The sequence below is a fragment of the Tiliqua scincoides genome, chromosome 6, assembly GCF_035046505.1.
Source record: "Tiliqua scincoides isolate rTilSci1 chromosome 6, rTilSci1.hap2, whole genome shotgun sequence".
Lineage (NCBI taxonomy): Eukaryota > Metazoa > Chordata > Lepidosauria > Squamata > Scincidae > Tiliqua > Tiliqua scincoides.
This window is the reverse complement of record NC_089826.1, coordinates 20,624,025-20,645,601: the sequence shown is the minus strand read 5'-3', so window position 1 is coordinate 20,645,601 and position 21,577 is coordinate 20,624,025. Positions and strand designations below refer to the sequence as shown.

General features: G+C 42.8%; 1 protein-coding gene and 1 pseudogene across 1 annotated transcript in view; one reads left to right on the top strand and one right to left on the bottom strand.

Moving 5' to 3' along the window:
• The window catches only part of LOC136655718 (beta-mannosidase-like), a 35,752-nt pseudogene extending 24,489 nt beyond the window's left edge, over window positions 1-11,263 (top strand).
• A 1,456-nt stretch (window positions 11,264-12,719) lies between these two features.
• The window catches only part of NFKB1 (nuclear factor kappa B subunit 1), an 87,208-nt gene continuing 78,350 nt past the window's right edge, over window positions 12,720-21,577 (bottom strand). Inside the window, exons 20-24 of the mRNA XM_066631639.1 lie at window positions 19,842-19,966; window positions 18,865-18,928; window positions 17,121-17,293; window positions 14,617-14,791; window positions 12,720-13,351 (exon numbers count right to left, since the gene is read on the bottom strand). Of these exons, the coding sequence (XP_066487736.1) occupies window positions 13,164-13,351; window positions 14,617-14,791; window positions 17,121-17,293; window positions 18,865-18,928; window positions 19,842-19,966 (725 nt within the window). The 3' untranslated portion in view covers window positions 12,720-13,163. The remainder of the gene's footprint in view (window positions 13,352-14,616; window positions 14,792-17,120; window positions 17,294-18,864; window positions 18,929-19,841; window positions 19,967-21,577) is intronic.

Here is a 21,577-nt window from a genome sequence, read left to right as displayed (position 1 = left end):
TTCATTACCAAGTGGACCTGCACCTTAATTGATGAGCATTTATTTTGATGGCTCCTCTCTTCTTTTACTGCTAGAGACATTCTCTCTATAGAGTTATATTCTCTCTTTTTCTCCAGAAAGAAGTAAAAAATCTCATTTTTTTGTGCAGGTAGATGGGGAGCCAGTTCTCTGTTGCTGAAGTGGAGAATAGTCTCAAAGACTTCTGCCTAATAATACTGAATACAGTAGCAAGGAGAGGGGTGTGCGTGGTGAGGAATCATATTTTTTTCCCTGTAACAAAATCTTTGGAGTTGAGCACTGGGCACAATGTTCCTAAAATACATTGTTCCTAAAATACATTGTGCATAGATTGTACATGCAATCTAGAGGGAAGGGATCTGGATTTTGCAGAACAGATGGAACACAATTGTGTGTTTATTCTGCTAAAAAAATTGTTTGGAAAGAATTACTTTTGCTTTTTGATGCACTGTCAAAGGCTAGGCAAAATGTTCCTAAGCTGTGCTGCTTTTAAATAGAAATTGGCTGTCAAATTGTTTTATTTGTGCAGTACTAAACCCGCAATGTGAAAGTGTGTTTTGTTTAAGTGTATCTTATCAGGAAGATAAGAGTCATCCTTTTATACCATCAAGTCCTTCTAATGGGTTGAAGTTGGCTGAGGAAGGCTGGCTGGACCAGAACCCGGATGACAACCATTAACAGAGACATTCATTATTACAACTATCTCTGGGATTGCTGGGATTGGACTGCAAATCCCAGAGCACGCTTTGTCTCAGAGTGTGGTTTTCAGTCCTGGCCTTCTTTCAGCACCCTGGAAAAGGTAAGGACTGTTGCTTCTTCCCAGAATGTTGTTGGATGAGACTGCAGATCTAGCTCATCTAGCCTCCTGATTCCCTACAGTATCCAGGCACGTGTCCGAGAAGGCCTGCAAGAGACAGCTATTGCCTCTCTTTTGCTGTTGCCTCTCCTCTGCAACTGCCTCTGAACATCAAGGTTATGTCTGGTTGACAGCTGTTGATAAGAGCCGTTTTCTACTGTGAATGCATCTAATCCAGTGGTACCAAACTTTTTGGTGTCATGACCCACCTTGACCTCCAAGGTGTAACTACACTCCTCATGGTATGGAATACCTTCAGGGAGGCCCCTGAAGCTTCACCTGGGTTGCATCGGGCTGGCAACTCACTCTACTGGCCTCTGCAGGCCTCAGAATGGCCCGCAGAAGAGTCCTGAAGCAACTTCTGGTAAAACCAGAAATTGTGTTCAAAAACCAGAAATGACTTCCAGATGCTTCTGCGAACCATTCTGAGGCCTGGTGAATGCCAGTAGAGTGGGTTGCCAGCCTGGCATGACCTGGGAGAGGAATCCAGGGCCTTCCAATGGAGGGTTTCTGGCCATTGCATCAGCCACCCCTTCTGGAATAGCTCCAATTTGGAGCCAAACAGGTACAGGAGGGTGCCCAACTTGTAACCTACCACACATGGGCTCATGAACACCCACATTTTGGGAAACACCAATCTAAACTAATGTAAAGTTGGCCCACATCTTGTGTGCAATACACTTGTGTGAATTCAGGTATATACGCTAGCCCCACAAAAAAACAGAAAAAAAACCTTAAATAGTGCAGGTGTTTCTGCCTGCCATTCAAGTTACTGAGCAAAAAAATGATGATGAAGCTGCCGTTCTCCTCATTCCTGCAGTTCTTGTATGGTCATTTTAGTACTTAAAGAGACAGTATTTGTTGGCTTTAAGGGACATTCTATATGGGATTTTGGCTTTAACCACTGATGTAACCCTTGCATAAATTGCAGGCCAACTGTATATAATAACTTTAATAAACATATGAAACTATCTTATACTGGGTTATCACATTGGTCCATCTGGGTGAATGATCATCAGTGGAGTGGCTCTCAAGAGTTTCAGGCAGGCTTCTTTTAAAACCATAGAAGCTAGTATCCATCATCACATCTTGTGGTATAAGTTAATGTTAATTTAAGTATTGTACAAAGAAGTATGTTTGTTTTGTTAATCCTGAATCCCTTTCCGATCACTTCCTTGGATCACCCCAAGTTTTGGTATTCTGAGACAGGAAGAAAAAGCTTTCCTCTGCTTTCCATGCACCACACCTAATTTTATGTACTCTTTTGCAAATTCCTTGATTCATCAACTTCCTCCTATCATAAGCTCAGTGTTTAACATCTGAAGTGCCCTTGTGAAATTCCCTTCGTGAATGCCTATATGGCATTCTCCTTCTCATCCTAACCTGTCTTACAGAGTTGTTGTTGTGAACTCTTCAGAAGAAAAATAGGATACCAGTTATTTGTGAGAGGAGAGAGCTGAGTAGTGCCAGAGGGAGGGGAGAACTTGACCTTTATAAGCATAGAGGTAAAATCATGGTGAATTTTTTTACTGACAAAAGGACATTCAAATATTAAATCCATTGGGGACCTATTCATTTCATTGGTCTTGTTAAAAATGGGATATGGTGACAAATAATAAACTTATAAACAAATGGCAGCTATAAACAAATTATAAACAAATGGTGACCTGGGCTAGAGAAAGATTTGTAGCCAGATAAATACATACATACTTTAAATGCATGAATCCAAGAGTTGTAAGAAATTGAATGGTGGAATCTGCCTGTCTGTCTGTGCCTCTGTTAGCCGAAAAAACAAGCAAACTAACTTCTGCAGTCTTTCCCTGCCTGGCTGCCTGAAGGAAGTTCTTACCTGAAATATGACTATTGACATGCCTGCACATGCTTCTCTTCGGCAGCTGGAATCAGTGAGGCTTGGGAGAGCTTAAAACTTGCTGGATTTATTTATTATTTATTGGATTTGTAATCTGCCTTTTTTCCTGAAGGGCACCCAAATAGGAATGTGCCTATTTAACCTATTTCTGCCCAGCCCACAGGTGTACACATTTGATCCCTGTTGCGTATATGCAACATTGGGGAGAAATGGCTTAAAATGTCATATCCAGGTGTATACAGGGCTTTACAAAGTTGCCCCAGAAGCAAGTCTGGTGGTGGAAAGGAAGGCTATGAATCCCAAGAAATGTTAAATTTTTTTTTGAAAACGTTGATTTGGGTAACTTCCTTTCCTGGAAGGAAAGATGTCATTTAAGAACCTGGTCCTATACTCAGTTGTTGCACCGCCACAGCAATTACCATCACAAAAGTACTGTAAGTCATTCCTATGCCAGTGGTAAGCCTGCTGGGCTGGCACTGAGGCCAGTGCCAGTTGGTGCTGGGCCTCAGTGTTGAGAAGACAACGCAGGAGTGGTTCTGGTGGTAAGTTCTTCCATGATGGGAGGTGATGCTTTTGGGGGTGGGGGAAGGCAGGGAGAGGTGGGGAGGGGCAGAACTGGGTGGGGGGAGGGTGGGCTGGAGGAAGAATTGGGCCCCAGAGGGACGGAAATGGCAGCAGGCACTGCTGCCATATCTTGTTCCCCCTTCTAGGCTGGAAAGCTCAACATGGGCCAACAAAATAGCTGACACAGCTCCAGGGAGACCCTTTAGGAATGCAGTGCTTTTACCTGGAGTAAGGGAACAAATGTTCCTGCCTGTACCCCAAGGTGTCCCAACCCCATATCAGCAGCAGCCATTTCAGCACTGCGGTACCTCTGGGCAACTTTACGATTGGGCTGCCCATTTCCTACCTAAACAATGGAAGGTGGCCACAGTATTTTTGATCAGAATTCAGGAAAAACCATTCTTGGCTGTGGCCACAAAACAGAACAGTATTATTGGATCTTTTTGAAATCCACTTGCAATAGAACACTGAAGCAGGAAGAGACTGTAGCTCAGCACCAGAAGAAATGGTTCCCAGGTCCAAGCCCTGGCATCTCCAGGCAAAACTGGGAAAGACTCTTGCTTCAGACCTTGAGAATTCCTGGCAACCAGTGTTGACAATACCAAGCCTAATAGACTAACAGTCTGACTTGGTATAGGGCAGGTGCCTGTGTCTAGCTGTGAACATTTTGGTAAAGGCATTTATGCTTTTTCTTGTTTTCAAAACTTCTTATAGCTTCTGCACTCAGGTAGATTTAAAGAATCAAAGGGCAAAGAAGAGGAAAATGGGATTCAAGGAAATGATACTCATACCAAACACAAGGCTCTGCACAAATGTTCAGGAGTGTCTCTTCTGGTTTTACCGTGATAGTTCTTTATGATCCGTTCTCATCCATTTCTGTATATGATTTTATAACAGGTATCATCTGTTGAGACCGACTGGTCATACCAAAGCAAATTTTCCCACCATCGACAGCACCTTCCACTTGGAAATGATGCAATGCTTCTAATGGCAAGTTACCATTTCAAGCTGCCTGAGGGACCAAACTCCCTTGACAAATTCAAGCATACGCTCTACCTCACTCAGGTAAATGCTCACTAGCATTTGAGAGCTGGTCTGGCATAGTGGCTAAGAGACTGAGCTACAAATCTGAACTTAGCTGATATACAACCTGCCTCTGCCATGAACTCCTAAGGGGGACCACTTGCTCTCAACCTACACCCCAGTTTCGTTTTGCAGTTGATAATAGTACTCCTCCATATAGGGTAGCTGTAAGGATTACATCAGAATAATACCGGTGAAATGCACACTTGCACACTCAGGCTGTAGTCCTATAAATACTTTCCAGGAAGTAAGCCCCATTGAATACAGTGGGACTTACTTCTAAGTAGATACACATAGGCTTCTGCGTGGCATTAAAAGTATTATTGGAGGTGACTTTAAAAAAAAAAAGATGACACACTCATGGTTGTATTGTATTATGTGGTGCAAAATCTAGCTTCATGATACTCTTAAAATTGTGTTAAGGGTATAAATCACAGTGATTATTTATTGAGTCCCACAAGAGAAAACAAAGTTATCTAGGGGTTTCTTTGGATTGGCATTTTCGCTACTATGACATGATCACCGTGTAGAAAAATGTGTGTGCAACACCATGTATAAAGTGCAACATGATAGTTTATTCTGCTATTTGTATGCAGATTGTGCATGTTGATTACCTTCATTCACACTTCAGAACAAACATTCACCCTATGGTACACTGCAAAATGTGACAGTGAAGATGTTTCCTCCTCTAGGATGAGTACATGTTCATGCTGGAAAAATGTCATACATGAAGTAGTTGAGTGTGGAAGAAGTTCAAGCAGGATTAGAAACATCTCTAAGTGTTCCTTCTGTGGCTCCACACAGTTTGGAGCTTGGCAACCTGCAAGTTCAGCGATGACATCATCACCAAACACCTGGAAGCGGCATTGCAAGAAGTGATGATGCTGCCCAACTGCAGAAGGCATCTGTGCACCAGTACAGTGATTTTTATCCCTACAAGTGGAATACTGAAAAGAGTTCTGGATGGGTTGATTTTTTTACTTGCAGCATTGTAGAAACGATATGACATTGAGAGGTTTCCTACTCATGAAGTTTGCCAGGGTTTCTGGCAACAGCTGACTTTCTTCTTGCAGTCCATCTTGTGGATTCCAACAGAGTTTCCAGTCACCATTTTTGTTGATCCTTTTTTTATCTTCATCTTGAGATCATTTTGTAAAAAGATTCTTCGCACACACAGAGATAGTAATTCCTAACTGCCAAATCTGACTCAAATCCTCATAAATCATTGTCTCATCATAAAATGTAGTTCATTGTACATTTGGTTCATTAATTTTGTTTTGATCTCAAACTCAACATTAATTTATATGTTAAAGATATTTCTTCACTTGTTTTATTTCAACAGTATTTTTAGTTCTAATTTTCTTTAAAGCTCTAATTTTGCTATTGTGGGCTTTTGCTTGGACAAAATGTCTGCTTTGAAAGAATGGATAAAACAGTGGTCCCTGATCTAAAGGATCACAGGAAATTGGCTGGAAATTTATACATTGACCATCTTTGCCAGAAATCCATTATCCTTATTAAAAACAGAGCTGCGCATTGACAAAGATTTCTCAAAGTCTGGATTAGTATATATTGCTTCAGCTGAAGCTGACACATCTCGAGATAATTTTGCCCCATATTCTGAATAACCCAGGAAGGATAATATATTCTCTGATATAACCAATTTTATGTCCTTAGACCTGCGGTTTTCAAACTCTCAGGGAGTTTGAAGACCACAGTAAGTCCTTGCAGGGGAAGAGAGGGAGGCAGCAGGGGCAGGGGGAAGGCAGCGACGCGATCCCCAGGATTGCGTTGCTAAGGATGGGGGGCTGCAGGGACTGGAATGCACTCACCAGTCCTTGCAGCAGCCTGTTGGGGTGCAGGGAGCCCTGCGCGAGCGTCTGCAGGGCTCCCCAGCCTTCAAAGAGTGAAAGTGGAGCGATTGCGTCCCACTTCTGGTTTTGCAAAAGTGAAGTGTGATCACTCCACTTTCACTTTTGGAATGTTGGGGAGTCCTGCAGACGCTCGTGCAGGGCTCCCCACACCTGACAGGCTGCTGCAGGGACTGGTGTGTACATCCCAGTCCTCGCAGTCCCCTTTAGCGATGCAATCTTGGGGATTGCTTCGCTGCCTCCCCTGCTACCACCCCTTAAAGGTGGTTAAACGCCCCAGTTTGAATAGCTCTGCTGAATACCACAATAGATATTTCAGTAATTATCTCAAAGATTGTTCAGAATCCCTGGTATAATTGAGAAACATAATGATTAGCAGAAATAATTGGGGAGGGTGTCATTTGGGATTGTGCTGTGGGCAAAGGATTAAACTCCCCTTTCTAAGTATCCAATCAGAATTCCTATTACTGCAGCTGGTATTTTTGAAGAAAAAAACAACTTACACATGCTCATATTCAGGAGTATACAGTTTAGCCCTGAAATACATATATATTCTCAAGATTTTCACCCCCACCATGGTAACTTGATTTATTTTTAATAAGTAGATTTCGCAGGCCCAGTGTGTCAAACTACAAACCCAGTTTTATCGCTGCAGCCGCAATGAGATCATCAGTGGGGAAGGGCACACAATGGGAGCGCTGTATTGGCAACTCAGTGATATCTGGCAAGCTCCTTCCTGGGCTTCTCTGGGTAAGTCTTGTGATGCCAAAGAAAAAAATGATTTATTATGCACCCTTAAAACATCTGTTAACTACTTTGCACGTGGAAATTCTTGAATAGCATCAGGCAAGGGGAGAATAAGAATGTTAAGAGCCAGTTCAGAAACTTGCTTTTTGTGGGCATCCAGAGTTGCCTAGGGCATGCCTGCATCTTGTGATAAGTTGCTGGTGTAGCTAGTGAAAGCTGCATCTTATCTTGGCAGATAGCTCCTTACAGGGGAAGGAGGTCAGGAGATATTGCCAAACTTTTAACTAAGTCTTCCTTAGCTTTTGCTGCTACTGTGGATGCCATTGTTTGGTTGCTTTGAACAGTCTTTTCCTCCCTTGAGAATGTTTATTGTTGAAAAATTCTAGAGACACCAGTTAAACCAGCACTTACTCTTTGAGAGATTTGTACACATTGTCAGGGCTCTGTGATATCACTAACAAGAGACATGCCTCTGATTTCTTAGATTCCTCTTCCTGTAAGAGTGGATTGAGGCAGCACAATGTCTTTGGTGGTCACTTATACTGTCATCCTTTGGCAGTCACATGCATTTGGGAAGTCAGTGGTCTGCAGAATGACCATGTGGTAAAGCTTATCAATTTTAGTGGATGTCCCTGGATTCTTGTGTTGTGTGAGAGGGAAAAGAACATTCCTGTATCCACTCTATCCATCCCCAGTTAGTCTCCCCCTGCTAAATATAAGCAGAGCACCATTTTGAAAAGCACCTCTTTGCTCAGTTAGTAGGGGCAATATATTTCTGTGTACCTAAAAAGAGAGGTCATGTATAGCTATGTCATGGCTTCAGACCCCCCCCCCACACACACACACTCCGGCAGGCAGTAACCAAAAGTGACACTATGATTTTTTAGTTATTTGCTACATTTTTGTACCACTATTTTGCCGATTTGCTCAATCCAAGGTACTAGTAGTTCTAGTATCTAGTTTTAACAAAGAACAAACTAAGGAGAAAAGGAAGTGAGGAGGAGAATGATACCAACACTTGCATACTGTTTCATGAAGCTTACAGAATGGCCGGTGCAGGATAGAATCTTGGGAGGGGAGGAGCCAAATGGTGGTGGGGTCCAGCTGTGCTGATGGATGGGACCTTGCTGTTTCTCCTCTGCCCCTGAAGCCAGTGCTCTAATGTCTGAAGTGAAGGCTCAGGCCCTGGTTTTTGAGTCAGCCATTTGTACTGGATGGCTTTAGCATTTTATATAGCAACTAGCTCTCTCTCAACCTCTGCCTGCACTAATGTTACCTTGAAGAAGGTACCACACATTTTGTTTGTATGGATGACTCAGTTTTCACACCCGGCACTTACATCATTCCATGAGCTGAAACCTGCTGCTCTTGAGAGAATTGCAGCTTTTGGATGTATGAGTATGACATGAACATAAGGAAATGACAAATTCAGTGTGGCATGATTAATTTAGTAGCAGCCCAGTGGCAGGTCACTGCAGGGCAAGGCTAATATTTCTCCTGTTGAAAACCTCCTCAGAATACAACTGCAAGTGGAAAATGCTCCATTATTTTGCCCAGCAGTTTTTTGCTCCTTTGTTGCCTCTGGTATATGAGACTAAAGATGTGCTCCACATATACAGTGTTTCTGATCTTCACTCAGACTACAAACTGACACTCGCAGTAAGTTATACCTTGCCTCATTTGCTTGCACATTTTTATTCTCTTTACAAAGTATGCCAACCCTCTCAGTCTGGATGACGTTGGGTTTTGAGGTTTTAAAATGCAAGGTGTAGAATTTGGCAAGCTAAGATGTAGCCTTAATGAAGAGTTACTATGGCCACTGCATTTAAGGAGATTTAAGCATTTGTTTAACTGAACTGAGCGTCTGGGTTAGAGTAATGGAAAGCATGCATTTATAATTTGCTTCTTATTGCCATGATTTCTTAATGTGCCCCATAGGTGAGAATGCATCACTGGAGTTCTCTGGAGTCAGTGTGTACCCTAGCTGAACAAAGTGTGATTGCTAAAGCTGAAAGTGCTGTCCCCATCTATAATGAGTCAATCAGTGATTTTTTGAAAAGATGCGAGAACTGTTCTAGGCAATGCTGCGTCCTCACCTTTTACCTTATGAATAAGGACAGGATCTCCAGTCCAATCAACTACCACTTCCTCTCCTCACCGAAGGATGCAGTGGGATTGAAGAAGCCACAACTTACTGTAAGCAACAGAATTAATATGCTTCAGTGATGTTTTCTTCCCTTGGTATGGGTAGGCTGTTGTGGGTTGATAAATTGTTTACAAAACCAAAGAGCTGTAAGAAGCACGGTGAGACCTGTCTTTTTCCTGACAAATAACATATAGATGTTGGTACTATGCAGAGTTCAGTGTTTTTAAATTTATTTTTATCACAAGCTTCTAGTCCTCTTAGCTAGAAGTTAAGGTTCCTGAGAAGCCAAACATGGAGCACAGTAGGTTTTCTAGCAACCAACCCAAGATTTCTTTCTTGGGGAAAAGAAGCTCCTTTCTTGAGGAACAGAAGTGGAATATATTGATATGCTAATTTGCCCATTTGTTTCAGGACTGGATTTTTGTACGTGTGCAAAATTTGGATTTTTCTTTAATTCCTTACAGAATTCCTTACAGAGCACATATAGCTCTGCAAAGACCTGTTTAACCCTCTCTTGATAATTGCCCAAAGAGGTCATCTTTTTTAACAGCTGTTTTCACTGTTAGCTTTTCCACTCCTAAAGTGATGGCTAAAAAATTTCTAGCCTTGTTTAAATGCAAGAGGGTGTGTAACTATAGAGGGGAACACCTGAGAAAACAAGGGAACATGTTGCATTTATACATGTTCATATGCCACCTTTATAACCTCAATTATTCCCTTCATTAGAGGTGCTGACCAGTGCTGTTGCTGCATGGATGCTCCTATGACTGCTGGGGTCTGTAGTAAAACTGTGCACTAAAGCCCAGACATGTGTAATATTCTTTACATGTATAAAGTCCCAGAGTTTGGCATCTGTAGATTAAGAAGATCCTCTGTTGCAGACCTGGAAAAGGCTTCTGCCTCAGAGCTCCAAGAGAGCCAACAGATGGCCCACTGGTCTAAGGGCATATCAGCACTACTAACAATGCTTTCTTTAGGAAATCCTAAAAATTAGAGTTCTTGGGAAGATATGGACCCGCTTGTCAACTCATCAAACTACTTGTTGGCAACCGTCAGTCTCGAGAGACTATGGTATCGCGCTCTGAAAGGTGGTTTTGGAACATTGTCTAGTGTGGCTGAAAAGGCCAATTCGGGGGTGACAATCCCTTCCACACTGGGAGCAAGTGCAGTCTGTCCCTGGTCTGTCTCCCTGGCTATGGGCCTTCCTTCTTTGCCTCTTTGCCTCAGTCTGTTGGCCAAGTGTCTCTTCAAACTGGGAAAGGCCATGCTGCACAGCCTGCCTCCAAGCAGGCTCAGAGGCCAGGGTTTCCCACTTGTTGAGGTCCACTCCTAAGGCCTTCAGATCCATCTTGCAGATATCCTTGTATCACAGCTGTGGTCCACCTGTAGGGCGCTTTCCTTGCACAAGTTCTCCATAGAGGAGATCCTTTGGGATCCGGCCATCATCCATTCTCACAACATGACCGAGCCAACGCAGGCGTCTGTTTCAGCAGTGCATACATGCTAGGGATTCCAGCACGTTCCAGGACTGTGTTGTTTGGAACTTTGTCCTGCCAGGTGATGCCGAGAATGCGCCGGAGGCAGCGCATGTGGAAAGCGTTCAGTTTCCTCTCCTGTTGTGAGCGGAGAGTCCATGACTCGCTGCAGTACAGAAGTGTACTCAGGACGCAAGCTCAGGACGCAAGCAGAAGTGTACTCAGGACGCAAGCTCATCAAACTACACTTCTCATAATTGGGGGGAGGAGGCAGGTGCCATGACGATAAAATTTCCCCTTTCTGCAATCAATTATTATAAAGCATTTCATATATAAAAGAAATCATGAAACATGTAAGTGGCGACAGGCATAAAGAATGGAACTATGCTTCAGAAATTTCCAGGCTTTCCCAAGGTTTCCCAAGAAGGAGATAATTTCCAGATAATCCTGGAAACCACTGCCATTGCGCCTTTTGTTTGGCTCAATGCTGGAAACATCCTGGGGCGATTCACTGACAATGGCTTTCTTCTAGCAGAGAAGCAAAAAGTCACATTCTTTAGCCCCTGGGAGACCACCAATGTCAAGGAGCTGTGAGAGTCACTCAGCTTAACATCACTGATGGACATTTCCTGAGGAAGAAGCCTGAAGGAATGGAAAGGAAGTCAAATGGGAAAAGGAATTTTTCACAGGAATGTAATTCTGCATTTAGAGGTGCACAAAATGGGACCATTAAACATCATGTTTTTGGCAGCTTCTTGCACACGTGTGTCTCTTTTTCCACAGATGGATGCCCAGAGCAAAACATACACGTTTAGAGAGAGGACACTTTCAAAGTCAGATGTTAAGGGAGCTTTATCAGAACAGCAGGATGAAACACCTAGAGTAGTTGAGGTGTACAGTACCTTTTTATCCATGTTGATTTGTTCCTGGATTTCAGAAACAGAGTTTTTATTTCAGAGGGAAGGATGTACTGGTCCAGAAACAAATGGGAATTCATATTAACGCACCCTCAAGGCATAGTGAATGGAAGGCTGGTCACAGATGGGCAGTGGTGCAAAGATCCCAGTATCACCCCCATCTTACAAAATTAGCCTGTTAAAAAAATGCAGGGAGTAATAAAAACAGCCATGAGGTGAATAAAGTGCTTTTCTGGCACCACCAGCAGACACTTAGGAGGTCTCTTAAGCTGGGGGGAGTATGACCAGTCCTTGAACTCTGCACGGGAAGGTAAGGGGAAAACATTGAAATTTAAGAGAACTGTCCCTACATTCCCCCATAAGCAGTTGTTGTGGGTAGACTTAAACTTTGATGCTCTCAGTTAAGCACTACATCAGGTGTGCCCAAACCCCAGTCTGCAGGAAGCCTGCAGGAAGCCCCCAGTGTCCAATGAGCCTCTGGCCCTCTGGAGAATTGCTAGAGCCCGTGCTGGCCCAACGCAACTGCTCTCAGCATGAGGGCGACTGTTTGACTTCTTGGGTGAGCTGCGGGACAAGGGCTCCCTCCAGCGCTTGCTGTTTCATGTCTGTGATGCAGCAGCAAAGAAAGGCCAGCCTTGCTTTGTGCAAGGCCTTTTATAGGCCTTGAGCTATTAGCAAGACCTTCATTCATTCATATAAGTTCCATCTCTAATATATTCATTTATGTAAATTTATTCAAATTGGAAATGTAAAATAATTCATTTTTTCCCCAGTCCCTGACACAGTGTCAGAGAGATGGTATGGCCCTCCTGCCAAAAAGTTTGGACAACCCTGCACCATGTGGAAGGTAACAGGCAGAAAACCAGTGAGAAATAGGTGCTGCGGCAAAGTCTCTTCCTCCTATCCTATTTATAGGTGGTAAAAGTAGTGGTACAAGGATTTGGGCAATTTGGAAGGCCTAAAGTGGGTGACCTTACTGATGCTAGTAATTTTTTCAAAGAATCTCTGGGGCTTGAGAGAATCTTTAAAACTGTTACCAAAATGAGGACAATTCAATAAACATCTCGTAGAAGCTCTTTAAGTAAACATCTCATGGACGCTCCAGAACAAAACACTGAAAAATGATCTCTATTTTGCTTTTTATTACAAAAGTAAAATAAAAAACAAGCATTTTAAAAGCACAAATTCCTCTTTAACTAATTCATGTAAAACTAAAATATTTACAGTACAGAGATGCTAAAACAGTATGGGAAAAAAGTTTCGAAAACTGAATGGTAGGCACCAAATGAAAAATTAAATACATTTACTGAAATATACATTATACTTTTTGGCGTATCTACTTTGATCACTATTTGTGATTAATTTTTGTGCTTCACAGCTTTGGACCACAGTCAGTGTCTCTAGTGTAGTTTTCACTGAACATGAAGAAGGTGGTCAATTTCCATTACTGATGAAGATCTAAGGAAAAAAAGGAAGTTCACTCACTCTTCCTGTTTGCTGTCTGGAACCTCCCACTTTTCTTGAATCTGATCTGTTTGATGAAAGGTCCTGCTGATGTACATTTCAAAGAGCTTTTTCTTCCAGTGCAAGAACTTCATACAACCACTCCCACACCACTAAGTAGTTTCAATTTTACCTTGTAGCAAGTTTTCCTGTCCGTATCCTGTGGCCAGTTTCTTAAGTGTTAGTGGTGACTTGCTAGTGAAGGACTCAGAACATGTAAAGCTAAGTTTCCGTAGAGAGATCTCTACACCACTGTCACAAATACTTTCAGCATCTTGGAATTTCAGATTGCAAAGTTCACCTGAGGTGAGGAGAAAGAAACCTATGATGTAATTCAGAGTTTATAAAAATGTGAATATGATACAGCAATATACAGAACTATACACTATATCCAGTCCAATAAGTAGGCCAAAGAGGAATGCAAAAGCCCTATCTGCACCCCCACCTAAAGTCATATTCCTTGCTGTTTCTGACAGGTGCAGAAGGAACAATCTAGGGCACAAGCTCTACTGATCTGCTGCCTTCTAGATGCCCGAGGAAGGCCTAATGCTCAGTGGTAGAGAATATGTTTGGTATATGCGAGATCTTATTCAATCATCAGCATCTCAGACTTCTGAGAATCTAGAGACTATCAACTCAGGCAATCATTGGGAGTTGGCAATGAACCGACTCAACACTAGGAAGCTTCATGTGCTCTGAAGTAGCACATTAGGTAGCACTCATGTTGAGGCTTTCCCTATTTCCTTCCCACAGGACGTATTTCCAACTGCATTGACATAGCACAGGTGTTGTGTTTTTGTTGTTGCTTAAGTGAGGTTTCATTTCTGATCATCTTGCCATTACTCTGATCTGGCAGTCCAGTAGCTACTCAAAACAGAAGAGTAGTCCACTATGGGAGCAATTCAACCACTTTCAGGAATGTAGCACTGTGTCTCAACTGCTGTTCTATTGCTTCAGTTACACACCTTAGTGCCAGGTCAGTCAATTGAAAAGTTGACCAGTGGACTTTCAATTCAAGAGATCTATGTAATAAGCACCCCAATTTTCACCTTGTCACCCAATGGTGGCAAGGCGTCTGCAACAGTGCTGATGACCATAAGGCAGCCAGTGCCTGTTGTAAAAGGTGCTCCATCAGCATGCAAGTCAACTCACTGTCAGGAGTACTGGTGGGAAGGTCGCTCCTGCCAGTGAGGGAATCCCTGCTTACCAGAGGAGGTAGGATGATGGGGAAGACGGGGGCATAATTAAAAAGAATCAGAGAAGATAACATCCCAATTCAGATGAGTGGTTGGTGTCATTCTGCAGTTGGCAATTTTTATGAACATGTACATCCTGTTCTTCCACCAAGGAAATCAGAACAGCCTTTTAGACTTAAACAAAACCCTGTGAGGTGGGTGAAGGTGAAAGATAGCAACTTCTCTAGTGGGTTTCATACCTGGATGGAGATGTGTTTCCCACATCCAAGCTAAACACGCTAGCTACCACCCACTATTGACATTACCATCACCTCCACCTCAAGAAACAAACCCATTGGCAAAACACATGCATCAGCACAGTGTAATTTACCTAGTTGTTCTTTCATGGAAGGTAATTCACATGACAAAGATTCCGTTTCTTTCACTTTCCCTTGGTTAGACCGGCTTGATGAAGTGGATAATGCTTTCTGAATTATTTCAGCAGCCTCTGGATAATCCATTTCCCTCAAGGCATCAACTAGCTCTCTTATTGTGCCACCAGAAACCTAAATGGAAAGAAAAACAAAGGCATAAATATCAGCAAGGCAAGCCTGCTTCCCCAAAAAGTGTACAGAGAAGCTAACTTTCCAGCACATGCTTTCTAGGCAAGTAACTTCACAGCTCTTTGGAAGTCTCTTTCCCAATGAAAAGCCAGAGCATCATCAGCTATTAATGAGGAGTGAATTTGCACATATTGCTTTTTCTTTAAGCAGCAAATTTTTATCGCTAGATGCAATTCTTATATGATAGGATGCAGTGGCACAGCAAGCAGGGGGAGTAGGCAAACTGCCCTGAGCAGGCTGGAAGGAAGTGCTGAGTGAGGCCCAGCCAAGATGGTGGCAGCAGCGGGAAAAGCAGCAGCAGCACCACCAGTGTGGTTGCAGGTATGTAGAGGTATATGCAACTTGTCCCTTAAAACAGCAACAGTACCAAAGAATTGGAGGGATAGCAAACATCACACCAATCTTTAAAAAGGTAAGGAGAGGGGACCCAGGAATCTATAGGCTGATCAGTCTAATGTCTGTTCTGGGTAAGATGGTGGAATGTCTCATCAAAGATAGAATCTTAAAATGCGTAGACGAACAAGCTTGCTGAGGGAGAATCAGCATGACTTCTGTAAGGGTAAGTCTCGCCTCATGAAACTTTTAGAATTATTTGAAAAAGTCAACAGGCATATGGATGCGGGAGAACCTATGGATATTATATATCTGGACTTTCAGAAGGTGTTTGATATGGTCCTTTACCCAAGGCTGCTGAGGAAACTCCACAGTTAGGGAATTAGAGGGCAGGTCCTCTCCTGGATTAGGAACTGGTTGAGGACCAGGAGGAAGAGAGCGGGTGTTAATGGGCAATTTTCACAATGGAGAGAGGTGAAGAGCGGAGTGCCCCAAGGACCTGGCACTCCTGGAACCGGTGCTTTTCAACCTGTTCATAAATGACCTGGAGACAGGGCTAAGCAGCGAGGTGGCCAAGTTTGCGGATGACACTAAACTTTTCTGAGTGGTAAAGAAAAGAAGAGATAGTGAAGAGCTCCAAAAGGATCTCTCCAAACTAGGAGAATGGGCATCAAAATGGCAGATGCATTTTAATGTAAGTAAGCATAAAGTCATACACACTGGGGCAAAGAATCAAGACTTTACATATAGGCTAATGGTTTCTGAGCTGACTGTGACAGATCAGGAGAAAGGTCTTGGAGTGCTGGTGGACAACTCAATGAAAGCGTTGACCTAATGGTCAAGTGGTGAAGAAGGCTAATTCTATGCTTGGACTCATTAGAAAAGGTTTTGAGAATAAGACAGCTAATATAATGCCATTGTACAAATGGATGGTAAAGCCACACCTGGAATACTGTGTTCAGCTCTGGTTGTCACATCTCAAAAAGATATATAAATCTATGGAACTCCTTGCCACGGGAAGTGGTGATGGCATCTCGCCTAGATGCCTTTAAGAGGAGATTAGACAACTTCTGGAGGAAACGTCCATCATGGTTATAAGTCATGGAGTTACATGCAAGATCCTGATTTTAGAAGTAGGCTACCTTGGAATGCCAGATGCAGGGGAGGGCACTAGCATGCAGGTTGTGTCTTGCTGTCTTTTGTGCTCCCTGAAGCATTTGGTGATACAGGAAACTGGACTAGATGGGCCTTTGGCCTGATCCAGTGGGGCTCTTCTTATATTCTTACCTACTCCTCCTTGCATTTCGGTGGCTTTCTGATCTTGCTCAACAAGAACCTCAGAAGGAGAAGGAATGGGGTGGCAGTGATACTGCAAAGCTACCATCTCTTCCTCTGGGACATCATGATGCCATGCAACATATTGCCCTGGGTGCCACTGCCTCTAATGATGCTTCTGCCAGGATGGTGTAGTGGTTCTGGTGCTGGATTTTGACCTGGAAGATCCAGGTTCAAATCCCCACTCAGCCATGAAACTTCTTGGGTGACCTTGAAATCACTCTCTCTCAGCCTACCCCAACTCACAAAGGAGGAAAGGAACTGTGTACACCACCCTGAGCTCTTTGGAGGGAAGGGTGGTATAAAAATGTGAAAGATAAAATAAATAAATATGCCATCCATGTGGTGAAGTAAACAATATGCTAGGAGGTGGTAAACACTTTATTTTTCAAATGGAAGAAATGTATGATTGTATGCAGTTATGTGTATGAGGCACTACTGTGTGACCATGTTCAGAGACAACAGAATGTAGAGTAATTTCTCACCTTGTGGCAAATTTTGCGCATATATGATAATTTGAAATCCTAAAACGGGCTGGATCATCATTGTGGCAGATACTGACGTATCAGATGGCCTGATCTAATGAGAATATTCATAGAGTTACCTCATAATTATCCAGTAGAGTTTTAGGTGGAGATGGACTCAACCGGAAGGCATTGTTAAGTATTCCTAAGCCCAGCTTCTGTGCCAGCATGGACCAATTTTTATTCACATCAGGCACTTCAAGAAGCTTGTAAAGTTGCAATTTAACATCTTCATTCAGTTCTTTCATGTTTCCTGGAAAAATGAAAAGTTACACCATTACATAACCATAAATATAGATACTATTTTGTGCATTTACAAATTATTTGCCTTATTCTCTCTCTTTCACTCAGAACTTCTCTACACATTTATGGATGAATTTTTATTCCACCTTTATCCTGGTGAGGGCACCTGAGGACTTTTATATAGAGTGAGAGGACAGAATGGCCTGTGCCACTTTAGAATATAGGTGGGGGTGCCATTTTTCAATGTTAACCATGTTATTCTATTTCTGCCCCAACTAAAGATAGCAGTAGAATCCTACTCTCAGTGGAGCGAGGTCATATTATGCTGATCACAATAAGTCATACTTTTGACAAAAAAAGAAAACCCAACCTCAATCAATACCTTTTCAAAAAGTTAAATTCACCTTCTGTTCACAGCTTCCACTATGTTGTACCCTTTGTTCACCACTGGGCCTATACACGTGAGCAATGATTTGCCAGATTCTGTCAAGCAGCTGTCCCTGTCTCTGTTGTTATGGCTTAAATTGGACCATGGTAAGGAAAGTTGGGTTTGAACATATATTCACATCTCTTTATCCATGACACTCAGGACAAGTCTTGGATAAATGATTCTCAGAGATTGAACTCCCTCCAATGACTGCTCAACAGATAAAGCAGGGCTTTTCAAACTGGGGTGTCACAACATCCCAGCCTGAGGACCCTGGCATCTCTCCCCTTAAGGAGTGGGGGCAGCCAGGAGGCAGGGAGGAGGCAGCAGCATGATCCCCAGGATCGCGCCACTCAGGAGGCTGCAGAGGCTTGGGTGAACTTACTAGAGCCTCCTGGGGGTGCGGGGAGCCCTGCGCGACTGTCTGCAGGGCTCCCCGATGCTTTAAAGGTGAAAGTGGAGCGATCGCACTCTGCTTCCACAAAACCGGAAGTGGAGCGCAATAGCTCCACTTTCACTTTTGCAGCTTCGGGGAGCCCTGCAGACAGTCGTGTAGGGCTCCCCGCACCCCCAGGAGGCTGCAGGAGGCTCTGGTAAGTGCACCCAAGCCCCTGCAGTCCCCTGAGCAGCATGATCCCCAGGATCTGCCTTCCCCCCACCTCTGCTGCCTCCCCCGCCCCCGCAAAGACTTACAGCAGTTTTCAAACTCTCAGAGAGTTTGAAAACCGCTGAGATAAAATTTGACCAGACAAAGGTGCAACACAAATATCTAATATTGTAGCCACAATATTTATTTAGCATGATCAAGGAGAGCTGTTACACGATTAAAGGAATCTTGGTGGATTAATCTTGAACAAATCTGCATACGGATATAAACAATTCTTCTGAAGCAAGGAACATGATTTCTTCATTTTTATGATGATGCACACATAAACTGCAGCAAGCATAATCTAAACAGTGTTCCCTCTTATGTTCTCTTCCATACTCTCCTACCCAAATCAGTCTATGCAATCCAGATTTCATTGTGTCTCAAGGAGAGAACAAATGCTGTCCAATAAAGTGCCTAATAAGCATTAGCAAGTCCATTGGCCAAGTTGTATGCTAGAAAAGGAAAAATTGCAGCCAGTTTTTTTTCTCTTTAAACATATTTTTACCTTGCGTTAACAGGTCATCAGAAGTCACAGTTGACTTAGACGAGTCATTCAAGATGTCATATACCTATTGAGAAGGAGCAAAATGAGCCAACATCAAGAAAAAACATGAACTTCATTCTGTGCTTTTAGGATTCAGTTTAAGCATAGTATTTATATTATCCTAGGCCAGGGGAGTCCAAACTTTTCAGCAGGAGTGCCACTTCATCTCTCTGACACTGTGTCAGGGAACGGAGAAAAAAGAATTAATTTACATTTCAAATTTGAATAAATGTACATAAATTTACAAAAATGAATATATTAGAGATGGAACTTATATGAATGAATGAAGGTCTTGCAATAGTTCAAGGCCCATAAAAGGTCTTGCACAAAGCAAGTCTGGCCTGTCCATCACTGCCAGTGCTGCATCACAGATGTGAAACAGCAAGTGGTGGAGCTTAACCAGTTGCCCTACACTGAGAGCAGTTGCCTTGGGCCAGCACGGGCTCCAGAAAGTCTCTGTAGGGCCAGAGGCTCATTGGAGACTAGAGGCTCCCCGTGGTCTGGATTGGGAGGCCGGGGTTTGGGCACCCCTGTCCTAGGCAGATCATCAGTGTGCTACAGAATTGTACCAGCTACAGGACTGTACATTCTGTCCACTTCCCCTAAAAATCCAAAATCAACTTCTCTTATGGTGACTCTGCTACTGCCTCTCTTTGCTCAGCCAAGATTTTCTTCTCTATGTGGCTACAGTGCCTTATGAAGAGTTGCATCTTGCATTTGCACAGCTAACAAGACATTTTAGGTATCTTATGGTTTCCACATTTTCTGTATTTCACTTTCACACTAGGGTTCCTTTACATGATATTAAGCACTGTCTTTTATGTTCACATAGCTCCATATATAAAAGGAAAAAAAGAATATGCTGGTTGGTGTGCATGAGCTGGCCTTAGAATGAAAGATTTAGTAGCTTATGAGATGATGGATCCATCACAACTTGCCTCCCAGCTGGTTGCCATGTCCAAAGGTGTTATTCCCGGCACAATCCCTTCATCATCACCATCTCTGTCTTTCACATCTTCTAGGTCAAACAAGGGTTCAAAGTTCTCAATGTGGGGATCAGCACCTTAATGGTTACAAAAAGTAGGTTAATGAAAACATCATAAATGCCTCTACTACAGTAGACAATAAGAGTCTAGTCCTCAGTGAAATAAGAACTTCATTATCAGTGTGGTTTAGCGTTACTTAGATCTCACAAAAGTCAGCACACTGTCAGTAGATAATTCACCAAGAAATTCTCCAGGTAAACCTCACTGAAAAGAATGAGCTTTCCACAAGAACGCTTCCTAGTGGATTGTGTTCCAAGAATCCTCACCTCCCAAGGCTGGTTCATAGCTTCAATCAAGGGCAATCACACAGAGCCTGTTATGGTAGCATGTAAGCATTTTTATCCAAGGAAGAAATGGGAAGGGATAAGAGACCGACCTCAGTGGTAAGCATATCCTTTGTATGCAAGAGATCTCAGGTTGATCCCTGACATCTCCAGATAGGGCTGGGAAAGACCCTTGCTTGAAACCCTGAAAAGATGGTGCCAATCAGTGTAAACCAGTGTTTCTCATTGGGTTGGGACTCACTAGGTGGGTCACGGGTCAATTTCAGGTGGGTCCCCATTCATTTCAATGTGTATTTTATTTTTATTGTATTAGACTTAATGCTACCATGGTTTGTGACTGCATTTGGGGAAATGCTACAGATCTATACTTTAACAGGCTGCTATGAATATGCTTTTAACAAAGACAGTCAATGAGGTTTACTCCTGGGTAAGTGTGGATAGGATTGTAGCCTTTAGGATGTTTGAGAAATTTTTTTTAATAGTTCAGCAACTATTTGGGATGGTTAGGAGGGTTCTTATTTATTTTAAATAAATTTTTGAATGTATATTGTAAAGTTTTAATTTCCATAATTTAATTTTGTCTTGTGGAAAGTATTTAAAATTTTCCTGCTTGATGACGTCACTTCCAGGTTCATGACATCACTTCTGGTGGGTCCCAACAGATTGTCATTCTAAAAAGTGGGTCCCAGTGCTAAAAGTTTGAGAACCACTGGTGTAGATAATATGGAGCCAGAAGGACCAATGATCTAACTCCGCAGAAGGCAGCTTCCTGAACTCCTATGAATTTATGACACTGGATTGATAAATAAGGTAGTTTTGCTCAGAATCCCAACACCACCAAAAAGAAGTATCAGGCTTCTTGCTTTTTCTCTTTTTCACTTTATCTATCAAATAATAATAAGGTTCCCAGTAAAGAGACTTTATCAAATGCTAGCACCAGCATTTAACCAGCAGGAGGAGCTCAAGTGCTAAATGGTGGCAAACATTTCTAACTGTGTTCTAACTCTGGAGTGCGATTAATTTATATTGCCTTAAACTTGTGGTTCTGAAGCCTTTCATACTGATTGGCAGAGCTGAATATTGGCTGTTGCTGAATATTGAGCTGAACATTCAGTTGCTCAGGGAGCAAACCTTTGCACTTTTGTACGGCAAGTTGTCAATTTGGCTGCTTAAAACCCTGTGGGAGTGGCTGTGGACTGGAAAGAAATCCTGGAAGGTAAGGAAGCAGTAGCAGTTCAAAGGCAAGGAGGCTGAAGGGTATAGATTTGGCAGCAGGTGGACAAAGAAAAAGCTTGAGGCAAAGGATGGGACTTCAGAAAAAGGATAATGGAGTCTGGGGAATGA